The 21,221-nt window shown below is 40.1% G+C and overlaps 1 protein-coding gene across 4 annotated transcripts in view; it reads right to left on the reverse strand.

The window, feature by feature from the left end:
- The window catches only part of SMOC1 (SPARC related modular calcium binding 1), a 126,798-nt gene that overhangs the window by 48,247 nt on the left and 57,330 nt on the right, over window positions 1–21,221 (reverse strand). For all 4 annotated transcript variants that reach the window (XM_066552082.1, XM_066552083.1, XM_066552081.1 and 1 more), the window contains exons 4-5: window positions 19,625–19,724; window positions 17,150–17,197 (exon numbers count right to left, since the gene is read on the reverse strand). In XM_066552082.1, the coding sequence (XP_066408179.1) occupies window positions 17,150–17,197; window positions 19,625–19,724 (148 nt within the window). The remainder of the gene's footprint in view (window positions 1–17,149; window positions 17,198–19,624; window positions 19,725–21,221) is intronic.

The following is a 21,221-nucleotide window of genomic DNA, read 5'->3' on the forward strand; positions in this document are numbered from 1 at the left end:
TTGGCAGAACACAGGATGTTTCAGGTTCAGGGGGATTCTTTCACATTCATGTATGTGCAAGGAACACAGCAGCAACTACAATTTGTCAAATACATTCTTCTTAAAGAGAGTTCTGCAGCAGCTTTTGTATGAAGTTAGCCATTAAGATACTGGAGAGTATTAAACAAACCCTTCAGTTAAAAGCTATTGTTTAGAATAATCTCAGTAAAATGGCTCAATGGATTACACAATCATTTCCTTACTGGATTACTAAGGCCAAATTGTCACTAAGTCCACATTGTAGCAGCACCCAGCATAGTATTAAGGGCTTTGCAAATAGTGAGAAGTATAATTACTCCCCTGTTGTTCAAGGGAGTACAGTTCTTTCATCAGACATACAAGAAAAAATGCAATAGACAAGAGCTCTGTAATTACATTCACCATATTTCAAATATCAAAAGCCAGAGATATTTCTGATTGTTTTTTAAAGGTCATGAAATAGTCACATAAAAGACAAAAATTGCACTTCATTAAAAACACCATGCTCACTTCCCAGCTGCCAGCTTCTTACTCTGAAACTACCAATTTTTTTTTCTTAAACTGGAGAATTCTCAGCAAGTCTCAGTGTTCCAAATTAGCTTACATCAAGTTTCACTGCTGTTCCCTCTCGGCAGAAAAACCACCCTAATACTTGCCTGCTCTTATTTGATTTTTCCTCTCGCTCAATACTCCATTTGTCACACTGAGCATTTGTTCCACTGGCCTGTTTGCTCCTCACAAACAAGGCATAAGTTCTATTTTACATACCTGAAAGTTTCGAAAAAACATTTCGTATTCCTTAAATAAAAATTTCAACATATAAAAAAACCCCTCACTATTCCAGAGGCATAAGGTCTCCTGTGATACTATATGAGAAGTACATAATACTGTTACTTTGGGTACAAAGGCAATGAAGTATGTTCACTGGGTACAGTCTCTTCCTTTCTTCAAAGAGCTGTTAAATTCCACACTTTCAAAAGAGGCATGCCACTGCAATAGTTCCTTATACACAGCATGTCACAGAGATTAAAGAGATCAAGTGTTACTTCTTAATCCCTCTTGATAGCAATGCTCCAGATCAGAAATCATATCATTCAGAACCACATCCCTTGGTGGCAGAATATTTTCTGAGCCTTGAGGAGGAGTTCACTGCATACTTCTCTTCCAAGTTTACAACCCTGCATGAATACCCACTTTCTTTTTCCAAGACCACTGTCTACAGACAGTATCACTCACCAGAATACCTCCTCATGGGATATTTTAAAGCTATAAAACTCCTCCAGTAAGTGTCCTTTTCCTAGGGTACACTTGCAAAAGTTAAGCAGATTTTTCTGGCTCAATTGCTGTCAACTTTAAAATGGTATTTTTATCTTTCCACAGGACAAGAGTGAAACGGGCAGGTCTAAATAAGATTCCCTAAGGCATTTTCACATTAAGGTATCTTGGATATAAACCAGAATTCCACTTCCTCTACTACTGTCAGAAGCTCATAAGCAAGAACAGTTTTTATTGCACTTGACTGACATTGACTTGAAACAGGGACAATTACTTGCACATCCTGATCTACTACTAGTGCTGGGCAAGAAGTCTTTATGCTCTCACTAAAATACCCTTCCCCATGTCTTATCCTTGCAAAACATCCAGCAAGCATCCACATCTGCAATGACTGTAGTGTGCACTGGGGTTGAGGGAGAAGGACGACACCTGTTAAAGTGACCATTTTACTCTGAGTGACAAGCACTAAGGCCATGAGCAACTTAGATTTACGTCATGAGAAAAGTAAACTCCTTGACATAAAAAAGCATTATTACTATGGAAAAATGTGAAGTAACTGCCTGCTGCTCTGAATCACCATTCTCAACTTAAGCTACCTAATGGAAGCTGTAGAAAGGAGAAAAGTTAGGAGATAAAAGTGCTGTACTGAAGGTTGATGTTGCTGGGGAAGCACATAGGTCTTGGACTGCTAATGTCATGATGCAGGTACTCAGATTACGTGCCCAGTGAGTATATTTTTCCTGGGTAGGAGATGTGATGTGGGAGGCTAATGCTGTGTTCTGAATGGAATCCATGAGGCAATATGTAAACATTACTTCCATTTTGAAGAGCACAGATGTTTATGGAGTCAATCATCTAAGCTGTATACAAAATCTAATCTTTTTTTAAAGTCTATAGCTTGAACATCAATGGTTCCCAGACTTGAGTCAGACAGACAGAATAAGCAGATGACAATTTTAAGTGCATAGCTCTGCTCTGGGAAGAGGTAGCTTTCTTCCAGTGTCAAGTGGCTCCTTCACTTACTATCATCTGGTTTTGGCTGAGTCATTAGAGAGCACAGCTGGAGCTGAATAGGCAACTTAGAGCACAGGGAGCCAGGACAATGAGTGAACTCTTAGCAGGTCCTGTTTGATGCAGCAAAGTCGACCTTCAGCAAACATGTCAAGTCTATAGCAAGAGAGAAGAGCTTTCCTAGGCTCCAGTAATCCTGAGGGACTCAAGTCATACATACTCATTCCTGCAGCTTTAGTAACTCCGGTCAGACAAACAAAGAGCTGCCAGGTCAATTAGGTTCCATGTATCCATGCAGTTCCTGAATCTTGAAGAAGCAGTTTTGACTTTGACATTTTTATGTATTACCCCCAGATCCAGAGTATTTTAAAGTATTAAAAAAAAAAAAAAAAAGAAAAAAGAAAAAAGACAACAAAACTTGTGTGCTGTGTTTGCACTACATAGGGTCTTAGACAAAAATACATGTCCCTTCTAGTATTGCAGGGGAGGTGCAAATTGTTGCCTTAACCACAATCCTTCCCTACATTAAATGAAACAATTTCAGCAAGTCACAATTAATTTAATAGTCTATGCAACTTCTGTGTACAGACATATATTGCCAACATAAGTGCAGAAAGTTAGCATTCATGGAAAGAAAATTCTTTCAATCTGGCCAATCAAGGTAAGTTTTTGCAAGCAGCTGAAATAGAAACACACCAGTGCAGATAGACCTCCCTGCCAAGTTTTCACACTCCTGTCCATAGAATTATTTAAGTTGAAAAAGACCTCCAAGATCATCAAGTCCAACCACTTCTATGCATGGAGATCCCACAGCTGTTACAAAAAAAAACAAACAGCTTTTTAAATCAAATAAGCAAAAGCCACATTCTCACTCTTTATTGCTTTAATTTTAAGAAACAGCAGCAATGTGCTGCCTTTGGATATAACAACCCCCAAACACTTGAACATGGACAAGGAAAGTAAAATTTTGCTTAGAAAGGGGAAAATATGCCTAACTGCCAAACATTCAAGGGCTCTGTGGGGCTTAATGGGCTCCTGAGTGCAAAGGTTGACTTGCACTGTCACTGCAGTAATTTTTCTATTCCTATGTCAACTATTCTGTATGCCATATGGATGTGGGCAGCCTTTACTTCAGCACTGCATTCCAGATATCAACCAGATAGGATAAGGAGCCTTTCCCTGTGCCTTCTGGAAGGCATTAGTTCCCCCCACTTCCTTCTCACATCTCCCTCGCAGGTGCATCAACATGAAAAAAGCCACTGAAGCCCCAAGGACTTTGTGGTCCAATGTACTCAGTGTTTGTTTGGCAGCATAATTCTTTGCCCTGCAAGAAAGCCTATCCCATGCACAGACAGCTGGAAGTAACTCTGACCCCTGTGACACAATTCAAAGCCTCCTCTGTTTGGCTTTTTGATTCCTGATTGACACACTCACTGCCAAGCGGAGATAAATGCTGCTGGGAGGACAATGTTGATCTGCTCGACTATTCTTGTGAAGGACTTTTTCAGAATAATAAACAAAAAACACTGGTGTGCTTAAGTGTCTGAATAGAACTGGAGGTAGACAGAGAGGGGAGCGGAGTGCTTTACAGAGGCTGGCAAGTTGACTGAAGAGTTAATTGTCTGGGTGTACAATGAGTTTATTCTGACCACAAACAAAGAGCTCCCTCTTCCTGGGTCTGGTCCTTCAAAAGCAAACGTGTCAAAAGCAGTCTGGAGCAGCACTCATTAATAGCAATGCTCTAGTCTCTGGGGTTCAGTGGCTTTAAAACTATTGAATCTTGAGATTCAGACAGAATCTCTCTAAAATCCCAAGTCCTTATTTACAGTCTAAGTTCTAAAGGCATTCTACAGTAATTAGCCAAAAAAACCCTCCCTTCTAACCTCTCATTCTTTACAGCCTTTAAACAGCTTCTTTTGAAAAACTAAGACATAGCAAGGTATTACCCTTCAAACATAATGCTGTAGACACCCTCCCCAACACAAGATCCAGTTTTATATTATTTCAATTATGTGTCATGTAAAAGTGACTCTTAATGTCTCATACTTGGAAAGATACAAAATCCCAGCCCACATCTGGACCTTCATTTCAGAGCTTGCACTATAATAGGTCAAACCAATACAATGTCCAAAACCACCCCCTGCCTCTGGGAAAGTTCAGCTCCAGATTCAGATTTGAACTTTGCAGGTTGAACCAAGCTCTTAAGGTAATTACCACTTATAATACCTGACTCCCTTCTGTAAGTTGTGCAAACCTTTCTGGGGAGAAAAAACATCTTCCTAGTACTGCTGCATGGAAGACAAGGCAGTCGAAAACGGAGCCATTACACTTTACCATTTTGATGGCAAAACTCCTAGGGATTTTGGTGTCAATGCAGAGATACTACATGTTATTTGAACCAGCAAATAAAGATATAAAGATCAGAGAATTAAGCTGAGCTGTTAGTGAACTTTCTTGTCATGTAAATTTGCTTCACTACTTGTGAAAAGTTGTTGTTTTAACACAGTTACAGAAATGTAGCATTCCAAAGAACATTTTTCTCAAGTGTATGGGCATGCTTCCAAGCAGAAGACAAACTACCTGAAGATTATTAAAGCTATTATTTAAGAGCATTCACCTAATTCAAACTTGAGACTCACCCTCTGCTCTCCCCTTTCTCAAGCTAAAATCCCCAATATACCGCAATCAACTAATTTAGGAGGACAGGAGGGAGCCAAAAGTTTGTGTGATCTCTCTTTTGTTCTACTGAGTAATAAGTGAGGGATTCAAAACCTCAAAACCTGTGAAATAAGATTTCTTGGCTTGCCACCGATTTCTCTCCAAATTGTAAACAGTAAACTGCAGTCTTAACCAATTTTGCAGGCTTGGACTTTTGGACAAGAAGCAGCAGTACCCCACAGGTAGCCTGAGTACAGATGTAACTCAGAATAAGGAATCTGTACACAGTCCTGTTATTTAGAGCCAGAATTCTCAGTTTATTTCTGGGCCAAACTCCAACACAGAGATGATCTTCTCTATAAAAGCAATTTGCACATAAGATATGGGATAAAGAACCATATGATCAGATTTTAGTTTGGTTATCAGAGCATTTTTGAGGTCAAATGCAAGGAAGCTTAAATGGAGAAGACCTGTTACTGAGCATAGATTTACCTTACTGCAGTTTCCAGACTTCACAGCCAAACTCATTCCCAAAAGGCAAAATAGGTCTCTTCAAAAATTTGGAAGTAATAGGAAAAATAAATGCCCAAGGCCAGATTTGAACCTTATCTGTTAAAAAGGTGAAGTAGGTAATAAAGATCAGGTTCCTTTTGAGACCATCTTCAGTTTAGATTTGCACAAAAAGCGTTCTTTTTGACCAATGTGGAATCAGTGTCAAGCTGTGAAGACGTTGTCCCCACTTGCCCTCCCCCACTTTCAGAGGCTTATTATTCTCACTGTTCTGTAACAATCCCAGCAGCAGTTTTATTCCTTAAGCAAACAGAAATCATCCTGTGACTTAGAAATACATGCTCTTGTCATCAGCTCTGACCTACAGAACCAAGCCTCCAGTTATGTCACTGTCTCAAAGAGTGACAGCTAGGCTGCCAGTGATTTTAATTGTCTTGATTTAAGTAAAAAACCTTAAGTTCACTTCCAGAGTGGCTCAAATTGCTAGGAAAAGCAGAAAAAAAAAAGAAAAAAAAAAGAACCTGCATATCCATTCAAAGGCTCTTGAGGGAGCTGCTAAGATACAAGTAATTTTCTTAATCTACCATTTCCACTCTATTAGATTCAAGCCCTTCTTCCTTTGAGCTTAGTCCCTCCCTTCCATCATAGTTAAAGTACTGCAATTCTTTGGAAGAAGGGACTATTTCCCTGGTATTGCTGCATTTTTCTACCCAACTGCCGTTCTGGCTACTTTACTGAGTTAAAAACCAAAATGTTCTCTTTTTTTCTTTTTTCAATTACTGTATAACCTATACAACACTTTTACCTTGAAAGATAACCATATTCCTAATGCCATGGTTTCAAAATTCATTCTTTTACTTTGTTCATATATCTTCTGAAATAAGCTATGTAGCAGCAGGGACAACACTAAAATCCCTCCTTGGACTAGAGTCCATTAGCCCTACTGAACAGCTTACCTAGAAATGCTACATGTAAGTGCCACATATTGACTTGTATGTTTATTTCACAATAATAATGAAAAATGAATAATTAAGAAGATTTCAGGACATAGTAGGTAGCAGCAGACAAGCTATGAGCCCATCCTCACCAGCAACGTAAAAATGCTTAAACACTCTAGTTCAACTGCTTGTTGAGAAAGGAGAAGGGGAACAAAGCTCAGAGTCCCAGCTCAGCTTCCAGGCTCTGCTTCCGTCATCTGGTAAGTTTTCAGACAGGATCTCAGCCTGCCTGTCATTGCAGACTGATGTTTCACAGCTGCTAGCAATGTTCTGCACTGCTAAAGAAAAGAATCTTGACCACCATGGAAAGTGGCTCTTCTCCTTATGAACCAGCAGCAATTTCAGTACGTAAAAAATCAGCTAGGACAACACCTGGGAAGGCTATTGGAATGCCTTCAAAACTAGAAACCACATACAGCCTGCAGAAAGAGGCTCTCAATGGGAGCAAAGAATATTTTTCATTCAGCTGTGTACTTAAGCTGTCCTTCAAGAGTCTAATGCCATCCCCTACTGAGACACATACCTGAGGGGAAATGGAGACACAGCTGAAAGAATCAGGGGGAATAAATGGTTTCTTGGTATGGTCATAACACATAGCACCAAAAACTACCTATTACCAAAAAGCATGACTACTTAATACATTTGCTGAGGAATGATGACATATTTACCAAGTACCAATGGCAGCTGGCTGTAGGGATGGCAGGCAGTTTCAAAGCAGAGTCTCCAAGGCTCATTTTGACCAGCAGACACCTTCACAAGTCAAATGGCACAGAAAAGCTTTGTGTGGTAAATACAACCCAGCAATTATACAGCTGTAAATCCAGCACTTCCTTTTTTTTTCTATAGAAAAGGATCAAGGTAATGAAGATGAGGGGAAGAATTGAAATAACCTTATTCTTCAGGGAGATTAACAATTGAAAGGAAATAAGCTGTAATAAACACTGAATAAAGAAGAATTAGGCTCTATATCTGTGTAATAAAAACTGCATCCAAATGCATATCAATATAGGCTACAACAAAATTACTTGGAAAAGCTATTGCCAACCCATAGAAGGGATGCTAGGCCGTCTCGTTCCAAGAAGGAGTACTGTCTGTATTAATGAACTGAGAAAAGGGTGGTGAGCTGGAGCAGGCAACGTAATACGTGGCTGCTCCACAGTCCTGGCACTAAGCTTCACAGGCAAACTGGAGAGAAGAGGCACAACACAGAGAAACAGACTACCAATATTATACAGGCTGGGTAAACCACAGTCAGCAAAAGCTGGACTAGTTTGGAGTGTTTGTTGATGGCTTTTTTTTTTAATCCAAAGCCGAAACACCTCTAAAGTGCCAGCATTACTTACGCTGTAGAGTGAGTGATGAGATCAAGAAATCAGCAATAGCTAGCACTGAGAATGTTCAAAAATAGACTGAAGGACAGGAAGTAGAGGAAGAGATGCTTAACATTTTTATATCTTCATACTTGGTAGAAGAACTCTTTTTTATCTCAGCCTGTAAACACTAGAAGTATTATAGATACTGCAGAATTTTAAGCTGCAGTATCTTAATTTTGAACCATCTTCCATTTGGTTCACTGCCTCGAGTGACATTTGAAATAAAACAGTGAGCAAAAAAGTTTCGACACAAAGAAATATTTTGCTTAAGGCACCATATCTCATAGCAATATTTTTTGCTCAAAGTTTGGGGCAATGTCAAGTGCTAAGTTTGCAAAAAGCTCTATAGCACTGTCAACAGCTGCCTGATCACTGCTGGCAAAAGCAACAACCACCTTATGATTGTTTAGTTTAGCCTCTCTGGTTTTATTCTACCTACAATATATCATTTTTTTTCTTTTTTTCCAGGAGCCACTGCTTTGATGTGAAGCATTCTCTGTTTCCATACAGTCCAACAGACACCCCTCCTCAACTACCTCCCCTGAAAGGCTCCTCAAAGTCCACAATCAAATACCACCTTGTCATTTCTAGGCTGTGCAAGAGCCCAGATAGCTGCAGCTGTGGAAAAGGGAGCACACCTGAAATGCCTAAAGAAACGCTGTGATTCTGATCAAGTCAAAAAAATTAACAATTGTTATGCAAGCTTTATATATAGTAATAACAAGATCCCTAGCTTTGGAAACATTTCTGAAGCTACCTGATAATATACAGTGAGCTGGGGCAAGGGGCATGGAATGGTGTGGTTGCAGTACCACTCTTTCTTCTTTCTCTCCCCAGTATCACTCACATTCCCCTTCACTGCTCTCCTTCTAGCTCTGGTCTCTTCAAGGTAAAGACTCTATAAATTCTCCCACATCTTCAAGGCCTGTAAGTGGGGGGTTGGAGACAGCAGCAGCAAATTTGCCAGATCAATGGCCATTTGAAATTCAGACATATGGCTGAAGCCCTACAGCTGCATGTGTTAATTACCACACGTGTCCCCTGTAAAGCAGTCTGTTAAACACAAAAAGAAAACAGAAGAGAAAAAAGCCTTTCCAAGGGATTAAGTAAATAGTCTAAATTTTTGACCCTGCTCCCCCAGACACATGCTTGTGTATAAGCTGCCTTCCTTTCTTCCAACACCTGCATACTGAGGAAGCACAAGACCCCTGCCACCTCTAGCCATGTGCAGCCAACCTATGTCAGAGTGTGCTTTCCCCCTTCCAGCTCCTCATTTCCAGCCTCTTCTCTCGCCAGCCCCTCTCCCTTTCTCCTTTAGAGGACTCATTCCTGGCTGACAACCAGACTAGCCTTGGGCTTACAATACGCCTTTTCATTTCCTTGCAGGCAAAGAGAATGGATACCTCACTGTTATATCTGTATTGCATGTGTGAAAATGAAGAAAAAGGAGGGGAGGGGGAATATATGTTTTTCCACTGCTTGTTTCCACAGGTTTTTTTCCTCCCTGGATCATTAAAGAGGAGTGTCAGAGCTTTAGTGAGTAAGCACAACTTTGCTCTCCAACTACATAGCCCCAGTTCTTTCACCCCAGAATCTGAGTATTGTCTAAAGGAGGTTTTCTATTTGATTATGACACCAAAGGAACAGTTCTTCTCTGTGAGGGAAGGGAGAACAGAGGGAATCAGATACAGTAACAATTCTGCTGGAAGGACCTCCAAAGGACCTAATCTGCTTCAGAAGGAAATGTCTATGTACAGAATAAAGCATGTCAGTGTACACAGGGTATAAGTAACAACACCTTCTCAACACTGAAATATTTTTATTTTAAAGGTTAAGGTCAATCCTCAAGTCACAGAGTGCCAGATATCTACAGATGTACTGTTCAAAATGAACCAGAGACAGCTATTTTTTAGAATAATCTCATTTAATAGCATATTTGTGAGAAGCTGAACAGTCGAGATGAAACCTGTCAAGTCCTTACACAAATTGCTTTGCTGCAGCACCTGAAAGTCCCATCAGAAACTGAGCACAGGAACATGCAATAAAAGACATGGACACTGCCTAAAAAAATTCAGTCTGTGGGGAAGACTTCTCCCATCCTTAGCCTTTATCACAGCATTTTGCAGTACAGCTCCCTTGCAGTCAACATAGAAGAAAAGTCCAGATGAGCACACAGAGGAAAGCTATTATTCCAAATAGATCTGTTGTAAAGAAGTTTTAATTCCCCCAGGTGCCATCCCAGGAACTTGAACAAACATTGGGGTTGTCTCTCCAGCTTCTCGCTACCTTATTTAAGGGCACACATGGTCTGCATGCATTCAAGATTTCCCATCACAATTTCATAGTTTATTTCTCTTATAGAGAAACTTTGACAGAGCTCAGGGGGCAAAGAAGTTGAAAGAAAAGTATTTCCAGCCCCTTGACCAAACACCTGCACCATGACAAAACACATTTCCTGGTGCATTACTCTGATTTGAAAGAAAACAACACTAACATTCAGATGTCTAGATTGTATAAAGCATGAGAAGAATAATGTCAACAACTCTTTAAAAAGAGAAAAGGTTTTGCGCCTACATAAAGTATTTTAACAACAAAACCAACTGACAGACCCCAAATTTATTCAATTTCTCTGCAAGCTGCAATGATCGGACACCAGAAATCCATGTATAGCACATAAACAGTTAATAATACCTTAACAGATGTTGTTTAATCAATTGCTAGTCTACTTATTAGATCTACTCACCAGGCTGCTCAATACTATGACTTAATAATTTAAAAACCTTTACAGCTGTTCTTAAGACATTACAGACAGGACTTGTCTGTAGATTGCTATAATAACACTTGTAAACTACAATTTTATTAAGTCATATTATATAGACTAAGCTACTGATTGGAACTGCTACTTTATAGATGAAAGCAGAATTCTTGCATTGTATCAAACAAAATACACTTTAAAACAGAATTTGCCTTCTTTTATACTTGCCAATGAAACTTTCTTCAGTCTCAAATTTGATACATATGTTCTGAGGCCCACAAAAAAGTCTTGATGAAAACTAAACAATTTCAGACAAGGCAGCGATGTGGGGAACCAAAAGGATTGTTTTCAGTTCTACTGTTTATGTAACAAATTTGAAGTTTTACTTCTAGACTTTAATATTTCAAAAATCTGTTTACTTCATGTGATATATCTAAGTGCTTTTTAGAACATTGCTCTGCTCTGGAAAAGTTATCCAATGTACACAATATTGTAAAATTACATTCCTCTGTTCTCAAAAAATTGATCACAATTCCCATTTAAAGGCTGAGTTCTTGCTATCTAATAAAATCTGTTATGTTGGCAAACTATAGTCTACCATACCTGTGAAATTGACTTGCTTTCTACAGTTACATTTAACTGGAACTTAATAAATAATTTTGTAGATGATACACAGTATAGAAACAGCAATAGGAACCAGGGAGAATTCTGACTATTTACAAGCTGGCAAACCTACTGATTAAGTTAAGAGTATTTTTTACAGAACTATTCTTACAATAGGGAAGCAAACTCCAATTCCACTGCTAAGCTTGCTTGGAAATATAAATATGAGCTAAGCAAAATCTTATGTGCTACAAATTCCATCTACAGAAATTTTGCTCACAGCTCACTTGAGCTATTGCAGGACTGCTTTTTTTTTTTTACACTAACCCCATAACTTCTCAGTCAACTGAGCTTTTATCCTAGTTTCACAAAAAGCAGCACATATTCATGTTTCTCCCATAGATTGTTTCCTAACTCCCTGATTTTAACAGGGTAGACCGAGAAACTGTCACCATCAATGTGTGGTAGAACAAATCAAGCTTTTGCTCATCTGAAGGACTTGCAGCACTCTTGTGGCACACACATATAGCAAATTGGTTGCTTTCAGGAAGCAGACTTAATACATATGCATAGTACAGTCTGACTTTCCACTGAGCTACACTACACACCCAGCTATATCCACAAGCATCAAATTGTGCACATTTTCAGCACATGTGTACCTTTTACCCATAAAAGACCTGAAAAACACATCAGTCCTGGTCTAGGAACATTACATGATGAAGTTAAACAGTTCAGAAAATGATAATTGCATGAAAATTCTCCATCTAGATTTCTAAATTAGTATATATTTTTAATTTAAATATATACACTAAACATAAGGGATCCAGATGAATTGTTTTGGTAGGTCTGCAGACTTGCTACCTGCTAATGTTCTGCAAGAAATGAAACATAAGATGGTGTTCACCAACTAGAACCATCACTTGACTTCATATTGCCTCGATAAACTTGTATTTACTTCATCTTACTGATGAAGGCCACACAATATTCTTCTGCTGTATTCTCCACTAACTGCTAAAGACACCAAAGCATTTTCTGTGTTTATGAGGCTGGAGACGCAGTTGAAGCTCGATTTGTGCAACAGCACAGTTGTTTTTCAATACATAGCACTGGGTTGAATCCAGAAAGATCTGGAGAAGGTGAAGACCAAAGACCCAGTCTGATGTTTTAGTCACAATTCAATTTGATGGTTTTTGTCAAGGTATTATCTGTCTTCTGTGAGACATTCGAGCCCCTGTGGAGGCCATGGGCTCCTCTCCCTCCAAGCTGAGGGCAGGTGAATTAGGGCCAGCTGCACCTGACTTCTTACCACCAGCAGACAAAGCTTCCAGGTCCCCAGGTACAACCAGCTCCATTTATTTTCATCAGCACAAGCCTCCTTTGCTTGGGTTTGCCTGAGGAGAGTGTTCGCCCTTTACCACTCAGCCTAATTACTGACTCACACGAATGGCTCATTACTGATTCAAATTGCTCAGTCTCTTGGCTGCATAACTGGGCCATTAGCATTTTCTAGAGGTAAGACTCTTGGAAAAAAGCACGAAAAAAGCCACAGAATGGGCCAACTTGCCTACAATTGCAGCCCAGGATTTTCCTGCCAACAAAGCCTGCCTTTAAACTAATTTCTGACAGTTAAACCCACAAAAGGGAACCCAATTCTACATGTTAAATTTGCAGGAATTTCAAGTTGCTCATCTTAGGTTTCTCAGCAGGAACTTCAAGTTGCTCATCTTAAGTTTCTCAAACCATTTCAGTGTTTTCTTGTATGCTGCAAAACTCACTGAGAAAAAGCTTTTTGCAGCTCCATACAAGAGTCATGTCTACACATAAGATAGTAAGTGTACAACAAGCTCAGCCTGGGCTTTGCTTTCTGCAGGTCCATCAGAGCTTACATTTCACCAACAACTGTTCAGGCAATTGCAGATGCTATTGTCAGCTTTTGCAATAGGGAAACAAGACAAGTCAAAACAGGCCTGGAATGTTTTGCACTGCAAAAGACTTTATAAAAGAAAAAGGGAGTTCATACTACTCAAGACTCTTCATGACTGACACTGAAAGGTACTCCTGCCCAAAATTACCCTGCAGTTGAATCACCTTTAAATCCCAGATTACTGGGATCCATCCTTTCCCACTTCCTTCATTCAGTTGGTTTGAAAATGCTATCATACAGTGTCCAGAACCGTAAACTACCATTAATGAACCAGTATGCCCACTTCAATATATTTCCTCTTCACTCACTTTTAATTCACTGTTTCCAATTTTAAGAAGGAAGACCAGGTGAATTTACAGATATAAGCAGTTACATGGCTGTTTTTTACATCACTCTGATTCCTAACCAGACTACTTTTAAAACCTTCTTGGTGACTGTAAAGACACTACTCCTGATTGCAATATGCTAAATCTGAGCTAAAGCCCCAACACTTTCCAGATAAAGAAAAGAAAACTTTATTTTGTTCCATGTTTACTTCTTTTGTCTCAAAGTATGGCACAATGTCCCTGTGGCTGGAAAGGAATGCCCTGCATTCTTTAGGCAGGGAAGAAATCCAGTAAGGTTGGCTCCAAGGATGCCTTTCACTGCTTCTTAAAAATTAACAACGTCCTAGCGGGAGAGACTGGGGAGATCCAGACCTCTAGAGGACAGCATGCATCTTCCTATGTCTCAGGACCATCAAACTAAGCAGCAACTGGAGCAAATTAATGCAAGAAGCTCCTTATGAGAAAGGACTATACAAAGAGCAAAAGTAGGTTCTGGATATCCTAATCTCACTGAAGAGCAATTACATTTCTTGGGAACTTGTTCTTCGCTTATGGGAAAAATTCAGCACTAAAAGGACATGGGTAAGGGTCTGAGCTGCAAAGTCACAAATCAAGCATGCCCTGGAGGGCCTGGGCTTCCATTCCACCTCATGCAAACACACCTCCATCTCCCCAGGCCCAGGTCTGCTCTGCCTTACAGTAACTGAACACTTCTCAGAAAAAAATCAATATGGCCTATTTTAAACTTTTAGGTTTGGTGCCAATTTAATTTGATTTAAATTACCTTATGGGGCAAATCGTATGACTAACTGGCATTGCATCACACAGCAATAGCAGTAATGTAAATATGGATAACCAGAGCACAGAATTTTGAAAGAAGTATCTCTTGCCAGCATGCTTGCTTGTTCTCTGCAGAAAGCTCCACAGAACCACTTTCTGGAACTACATGCCAAGCCACATGAACGTGAAGCCATTTTGTTTTCTTCTCATCAGTAATGAGAGAGCCTGTGAGTGGAATCATGTGTTACCTTGTATCTTCTGGTACTCCAACATACCTACTGAGCACCAAAAATGGGAGCTTAACAGGAAGGAAAAGAGGGCAAAAGATCTGGAGAAAGAGTTATTACCAATAACCAGCCTTTTTCTCTTTCCAACATTAATTTGCTTCTTCTAAAGGCGAGCTAGTATGCTAGTAAAGTCTTCATTTATTACCCAGTAGCATAAGCCTACCCATCCACACCGTTTCTAAGGCAGAGCAGCCTCCACCCTTTTGCCCTGAAGACTTGAAAGGCACGAAGTTTATTAGCTCATATTTTACATTCCTGTATGAATGAGAAAAAGAAATCACTTTTGAAAGTCTTAGCTATTCTTTGTCTTCCTCAGAGTACCTATTCTGTGCCAGATGTGTTCTTTGACTATAAGATCCTCACTCAGGGATGGAGAGAGGGAGGAGTCTGCTGTGCAATGGGAAAATTCCAAAAGCCCCCAAATCAGATGGCAGTTGCCCAATGAGGTATCAGAAGTTTCCAGGCTGTGCCTCTACAACAGAAGAGTCATCACTGACCCAGTTCCTGCTGGACCTCTCTTGCTCCTGCCCTTTTTGTCACCTTGCAAAGGGCAATCTTTGTAACAAGTGTCTGAACACTCAGCTAGAACAAATGGTTATGTTCATGCTGGCTTGCCATCAGAGAAGCCAGACCTGCAGAAACCACCTTGCTTCAAGAAAGTCAGGCTGTTCTTGCTTCCAGCTTCCTTCCAAAACGACTTGATACTGGAATTTTGAATCAAGGTAACTTAAGGCAAAAAAAAAAAAACCTGATGAGAAGGACAAATTCATTTTTAGATTAGTCATTTTCACCACAAGATGAAAAAGTAATGCTATGTCCATCAAAGTTTAAACCAAATTATTACAGCTTCTAACAGCCCTCTTGATTTTAAAAGACCCATTAAATAGCTTTTCATAAGTATTTTTCTAACATGATGGAATAGGGCCAGACTTGCTAATGTGTGGGTTTCTAGCAGATATGAACAGATTCAGAACTGCAGAAGACAGAAAGTTTACATGACTGCTTGAAGCACTCTGGCCCAAAGGGAAACGTCTCCCCTTTGACAGCTACTGCACAGGACGTTTCTGCAGCCATATGACCAAGCATACCGTCCTTGAAACAGGATGCCACAGGCAGCACCAAGGAGAATCAATTTATATTACAAATTTTAAATTAGTCATACCATTTACAGTTTTCTTTTTGCATGTCCCAACCCTTGAGTTAATAAAGGGAGTGTGGAAGAAAAAACAAGTTCAGATGTTTTCCCCTTTTGCTCCTGTTTTTCATGAAAACCAATGTCAGCTGCTTTCAATTCTAGAACGGACCAGGACTACCCAGGTAAAAAGTCTACAAATAACTCCAAAATAATGCAGATTTCAAGAGCTATTTGATTTGCTTGTACTTCAGGCTAGACTGGCAATGATTGCATTAACAGAATTATAACCATGTGTTCAGGTGCCAATTACTCATTAATGCATAATTACACGTTTAAAGAGACATATCCTTATGTAAAATAAGAAACAGGCTTCAGTATTCAGTCTCAGCTAAGTAGTTTTCCTTGCATATTTCTTCTCCTTACCTTAAGCTATTATATACAAGCAATAGGCTGCAGAACAGATATGCTCAAAATACATCTCTACTCTGAACAGAGCAATCGAATCCCCATTAAGTGCTTTCAGGACCTGATTGACATTCCCAGCATGGAAGATGTCCCTCAAAGTACTGGTATCAAAGTCAGTGTTTTCCTTCATTCTGACGTGTCAGGAATAACTGGTTTAGAGAGTTAGCACTAAAAATCCTGCTTTTCTTGTCAAAACAGGAACTTCTCCCAGGACAGAGCATTCATCCTCACCAGCAGAAGTGAGGATGCATTCAGCACAGTTTTCCTGGAGTACGGAGACAAACTCAAAACTTGACTCTCCACTGGGGCTAGAGGGGAAAAAGGCTGGAAATTAGGGTGTGGAAAAGGCCCAAAGACATATTTGAGTGCTCCTCAATGTATACCTCAGTGGTGAACCCTCCCAAAACTATTGCAGCGAATGCAAACCAGAGGACACAGGGAAGAGCTCTGAATATTCACGGGAGAAGAACAATGACCCATCTAATGCCTTACTCAGGAAGGGCAAGGACTGAAGACAGGAGTGTAAAGAAGAAGAATCAATGCCTGTGAGGTTTCCAAGCACTGCTAAGGTTTAACCCAGCACTGCTCCAGCTGGCCAGAGGGTTTTATGCACTGTTAAAAAACCCCAACTTTCAATGCATACAAAGCCACAACCATGACACTGGCACTCCTGTTTCCCAGAATACAGATAATACTGATAGCCTTCCTAATCTCTAGGGATTTTACTGAGCAGTGCTCAGTACGTGACTTCAAGGTGAACAAGCAGAGGTTATTCTGGAGCAGCCATTCCTTTGGGAAGCTCGGCTTTCTTGTACTTTAACTCAACTGAGAAGCACAGAGCAGAGAACACCCTTTTCTACTCCACAGGGAGCAGAACAGTCATCTTATTCCTCCTCCTGAAGGGGAGCTCTAGTGGCACATCCACCCCTGCACCCTGGAGCTGGTTAGGAACCCATGTTCTGAGCTATCTTAAGGGACTTGGCTAGGCAGCTGCTGTTACAAAAGTTGGTGAAGCACAGGACTCCACTCACCTTTCCTTCCCGAATTACCCTGGCTTGATGGTTTATCAGTTACAGAACCTAGAGGGGAGAAAGAAAAAGAAGAAAAGACATCCATTTAGATGCTGTACAGTCACACAAAGTATATGATGTCTCAATAATACAGTCTATATCTCAACCCATAAAGCATCTATTTTACCTGTCAACAGCTCCATTTAAGACTCGGAGAGCCTGTGGCTTCAACCAAATTGAAAAGTATAAGGAAGTTTTATGCCTTAAGACATTAAATTGGGATAAGGGTAAACAAAAAATCTTTAGTAGCTGGATCTAGTGATTTGAAAGACCTCAACAGAGCATCATGCTAGTAAGAAACCTGGAATAAATCCAAGGGCAAGAATGAAAGATCAGTAAGAGTCACTTTCATTTGCAAATGTCAGGAAAGACAAATCAAAAGCAGATGGGGAGAGTGTGCAGGGAATGCAAGCACAGTATTCCAGAGGAAAGGGATTAAGTGGGACAATTTGCAGAAAATGGATTTCAACCAACCCCAGAACATCCCCAGCTGTTTGAAACGGACACTGAATAAGATCCAGCATGTACTTGAACAGAACACATCTCGGGTTGTTGACTTTAACTTGGATCTTTACATAGTATGTATGATTCTATGCTTGGTTCTGCACTCTGCTTTAGTGCTTCATCACAGTTTTCTACTAAAACTTGACCAGGTAATAAAAGCTAGTCAAATAAATCCATTACCAATGTGTATAAAAATCTGTGACAAGCACTTTTTTTTTAATAGCTTTATTCACAGGAAACTAATTCTTCTAAGTACCATTACTGAACAATTCTAATGATTACTGAACATCCAGGAAACACGGATCAAAAGTCAGCTTTAAAGAAGGTAGCTCTGACAGCCCCAAGAATCTGATCAAGACAACCTCTGAAGGTAAACTATTGCCTGGACACTTTCACTTGCAGATCAGTTCATCAGAGATCTACTGCTGAATTACAAGTAGTAAGCACAAACTCTGTATTAATCATCATATGTCTAACATCTGTGTCCTACAGTACAACATGACTTTACTTTTCTGCAACATGATTTCATAAACAGCACAAGACTAACTGAATAGATTAGTAAAAGTCTAAAACATGCCCTACCAAAATGATATACTGGAAATTGTGTCATAAAGTCATATTCTAAAGGTTTAAGCCAAATTATTGTAGGATTGCACCTTAGACTAAAATAGGATAATAATTTTTTTTTTCCACATGCCTGTGATAAACCAAGCATCTCCTCAAGGTACATTGGGTCACAGCTCTCCCACTCAACTCAAACCCTTATGCAAGTCACTTATTACCACAAGTAATAAGTGCAAGTTTGCTTATTACCACAGAACACCCTACAGTCAAGAGGACACCATATAAGCTGAGGAAAAATCGAAGTCCTAAAGGTTTGACTGCTCTCATGCTCCTACTTAAAGGGCAAACACTACAAGGTGTGAGAGGAGAACTATACTAAAAACCCTTGAGGTGCAGACTGTAGAGCATGAAGACATGTGGCATCACTGAACATGTTAGAAACACACTCCTATGCTTACTGCCTTTTCCTTCTTTAATTTTTTGGGGAGGAGACAGGAAAGCGAGAAGGCAACATAATGCCAGTGTTGCCCTTCAATTCTCCCCAAAGTACAGAACAACTCTGCCTGTGTTTACTGTGGTGTTGTCACAGCAGGACTGTTCACAACAGCTCACAAAACAAGACCACTATTGATCAGGGCCATATGAAGATCTGGAGCCCAATCTCATTCCACTCGAGCCATGGAGTACCAAATCCAACGGTGTGGAGAAGAAAGAAAAACAACATTACTCTTTTTTAAAGAAACTTGTGGATTTGGTGTCAATAAAATGCTGAGCAAAGTAATGTCAGGCTGTGTGCCCAGAAACACATCACTTAATAAACATGAGTAAGAGCCTGTGTCTGGACCTCCCTCTTGTGAGCTGTGGCACAAGCCCAGTGTTGTCCACCCCGTGACACAAACACAGGGATCCTAAACTAAGCAACGTGGCCAAAAGACCCAAATTCATTATAACAGCAGGACCCCAGAAACTGACAGTTTTGCACAGAACCACCTACATGAATTAACTGAAATCACTCTGTACAAAAAATTACTCCATGTTCCACAAAATACAGCCCAAGAACCATTTCATTACAATACAGCTCATGGAAAAAATTATCCCATCCGTTCAGCAAATCTTTGGTGTTGGTGTACACAGCAACACCGACTCCTGCCTTGGCTGCCACAGGTTGTCACCTTAGTGGTTTTTCTTTCTGAGCCTTGCAGAAGTGTCTGTATCCTAACTGCAGGGTGGACATGCCAGAGTCCAAAGTGCAGCATTAAGTGGGGTAAACTGGCCAAGTCACCTGAAAGATTGGGCTCTCAGAAGGATGCATTCACCCCAACCCTCTGGTTATCAAGTTAGTATTTGCTGAAGCCAGTCCCACAGTACCTGAACATACAGGAGTTTTGTTCTGTACAGAAGAGCCGCTAATAGGTTTGCCATCAGGTGTCACACACCAGCAGTATCCAGTGTAGGTATGGCACTGCACCTGTTTAATAAAACAAAGAGCAGGCATTTCATTTCTCACTCTATCACCAACCACTTTATTATCATTCAGCATCTTACTGAAAGTCCCAACCCAGAGGTATCACAAACACATGCTTCAGAGCAAGAAGGTCTTACAGAAGACTACCTTGGATATCATTATCTTTTCTTCCCTCACCACCCCCCCCCACACCCCAAGAAAGATGATTTCTCCTACTCCAACTCCTGCAGCTGAAACTCAGGAGGCAAAAGAAGTTACAAGTACTCATCTGAGAACACTTTAGTTGGGAGACGCAGCAGTTGTGTCTCAGCTCATTCCACCCTCTGCTACATCCCACTTACTGTTTACTATTAAAAACCTGTCCTGCTGCATCCCAACTGGGTTATGCAAAGGCCACCCTATCCCAAATTCCATAGCCACTGCTTGAGAGCAGCATCTGTAGGCATTTCAGAAGCATTTTGTTCAGTAATGGCTGGAAAAGTGCGATACTGACTTGGTTAACAAACCTTCTCCAGACAGATTTAAGCTCTGTTGTGTTACTATGTCAAACTACACAGCAGGAGCAAGATCCAACATGCTAGCTCCTCATATATTGACATGGACTTAAGAACATTTGATGAATGTTCTAGTGAGTCAAAAGGTACACAGTATAAAATTCATCTTGATTGACTTTAAAGCTCTACTTCTGAACTGAACATCTAGAGCTGCCCAGTTCCTTCCTTCACCACAGAAAGACACCAGAATTATGAATTCAGATACAGAACCTCTCAAATAAGGGTAAGTTCTGATCTAGCAGACTGATCTTAGTAACATCTATGGCAACATTAATTCAGCACCACTAAAATTTCATTCAGCCTAACAAATCTAATGACAGCCTTTGCCTCAGCTTCCAGAGTAGCCAACAACTGGATGAAATTCAGGATGCCTTTGACATCTTTGAGATAAAAGTAAACTACCATTGTACAGGCATCTGTGTAAACACTAACAGGTCCCAAAATTCTTTCTAACAAGCATACTTTCAGCTGGAATTAAATGTGCACATCAGTACCTTGAAATGGTATAGAAGTGCATCCTGTTACTATAAACTAGAGATGGCTCCTTCAATACATTTCTGGAAAAAAAGACATTAAATGGAAAAGACCATTTCAGAAGCTGCCTTTTTATTTTACTTTTAAAATGGATTCTGTTCATTCTCTCTTTTTCCAAACAAGTTCACTGAAACCAATTTCCAATTCCAGTCCTCTTCACACAGAAGAGAAGAGTGATGGGGTGTTTGTGCTGGTCCCCTCATTAGGGATCCTTCAGAGCAAAACCAGCCATTCCCCCTCGCTGACAGCTGGCTTCAATGCCCTAAGGTAGCAAAGTTTGTACAGAGACTTAATGACAGTTTTTTTTAAAGGCTTTGAATAGCACATAAAACATGATCTAAGAGCAATTATAACACAGTACGTCGTGTTTATCTTGGGTTTTACTTGTTTATCTTGGGTTTTACTAAAGTGC

The sequence above is a fragment of the Molothrus aeneus genome, chromosome 6 (genome assembly GCF_037042795.1).
Source record: "Molothrus aeneus isolate 106 chromosome 6, BPBGC_Maene_1.0, whole genome shotgun sequence".
NCBI classification, from domain to species: Eukaryota; Metazoa; Chordata; class Aves; order Passeriformes; family Icteridae; genus Molothrus; species Molothrus aeneus.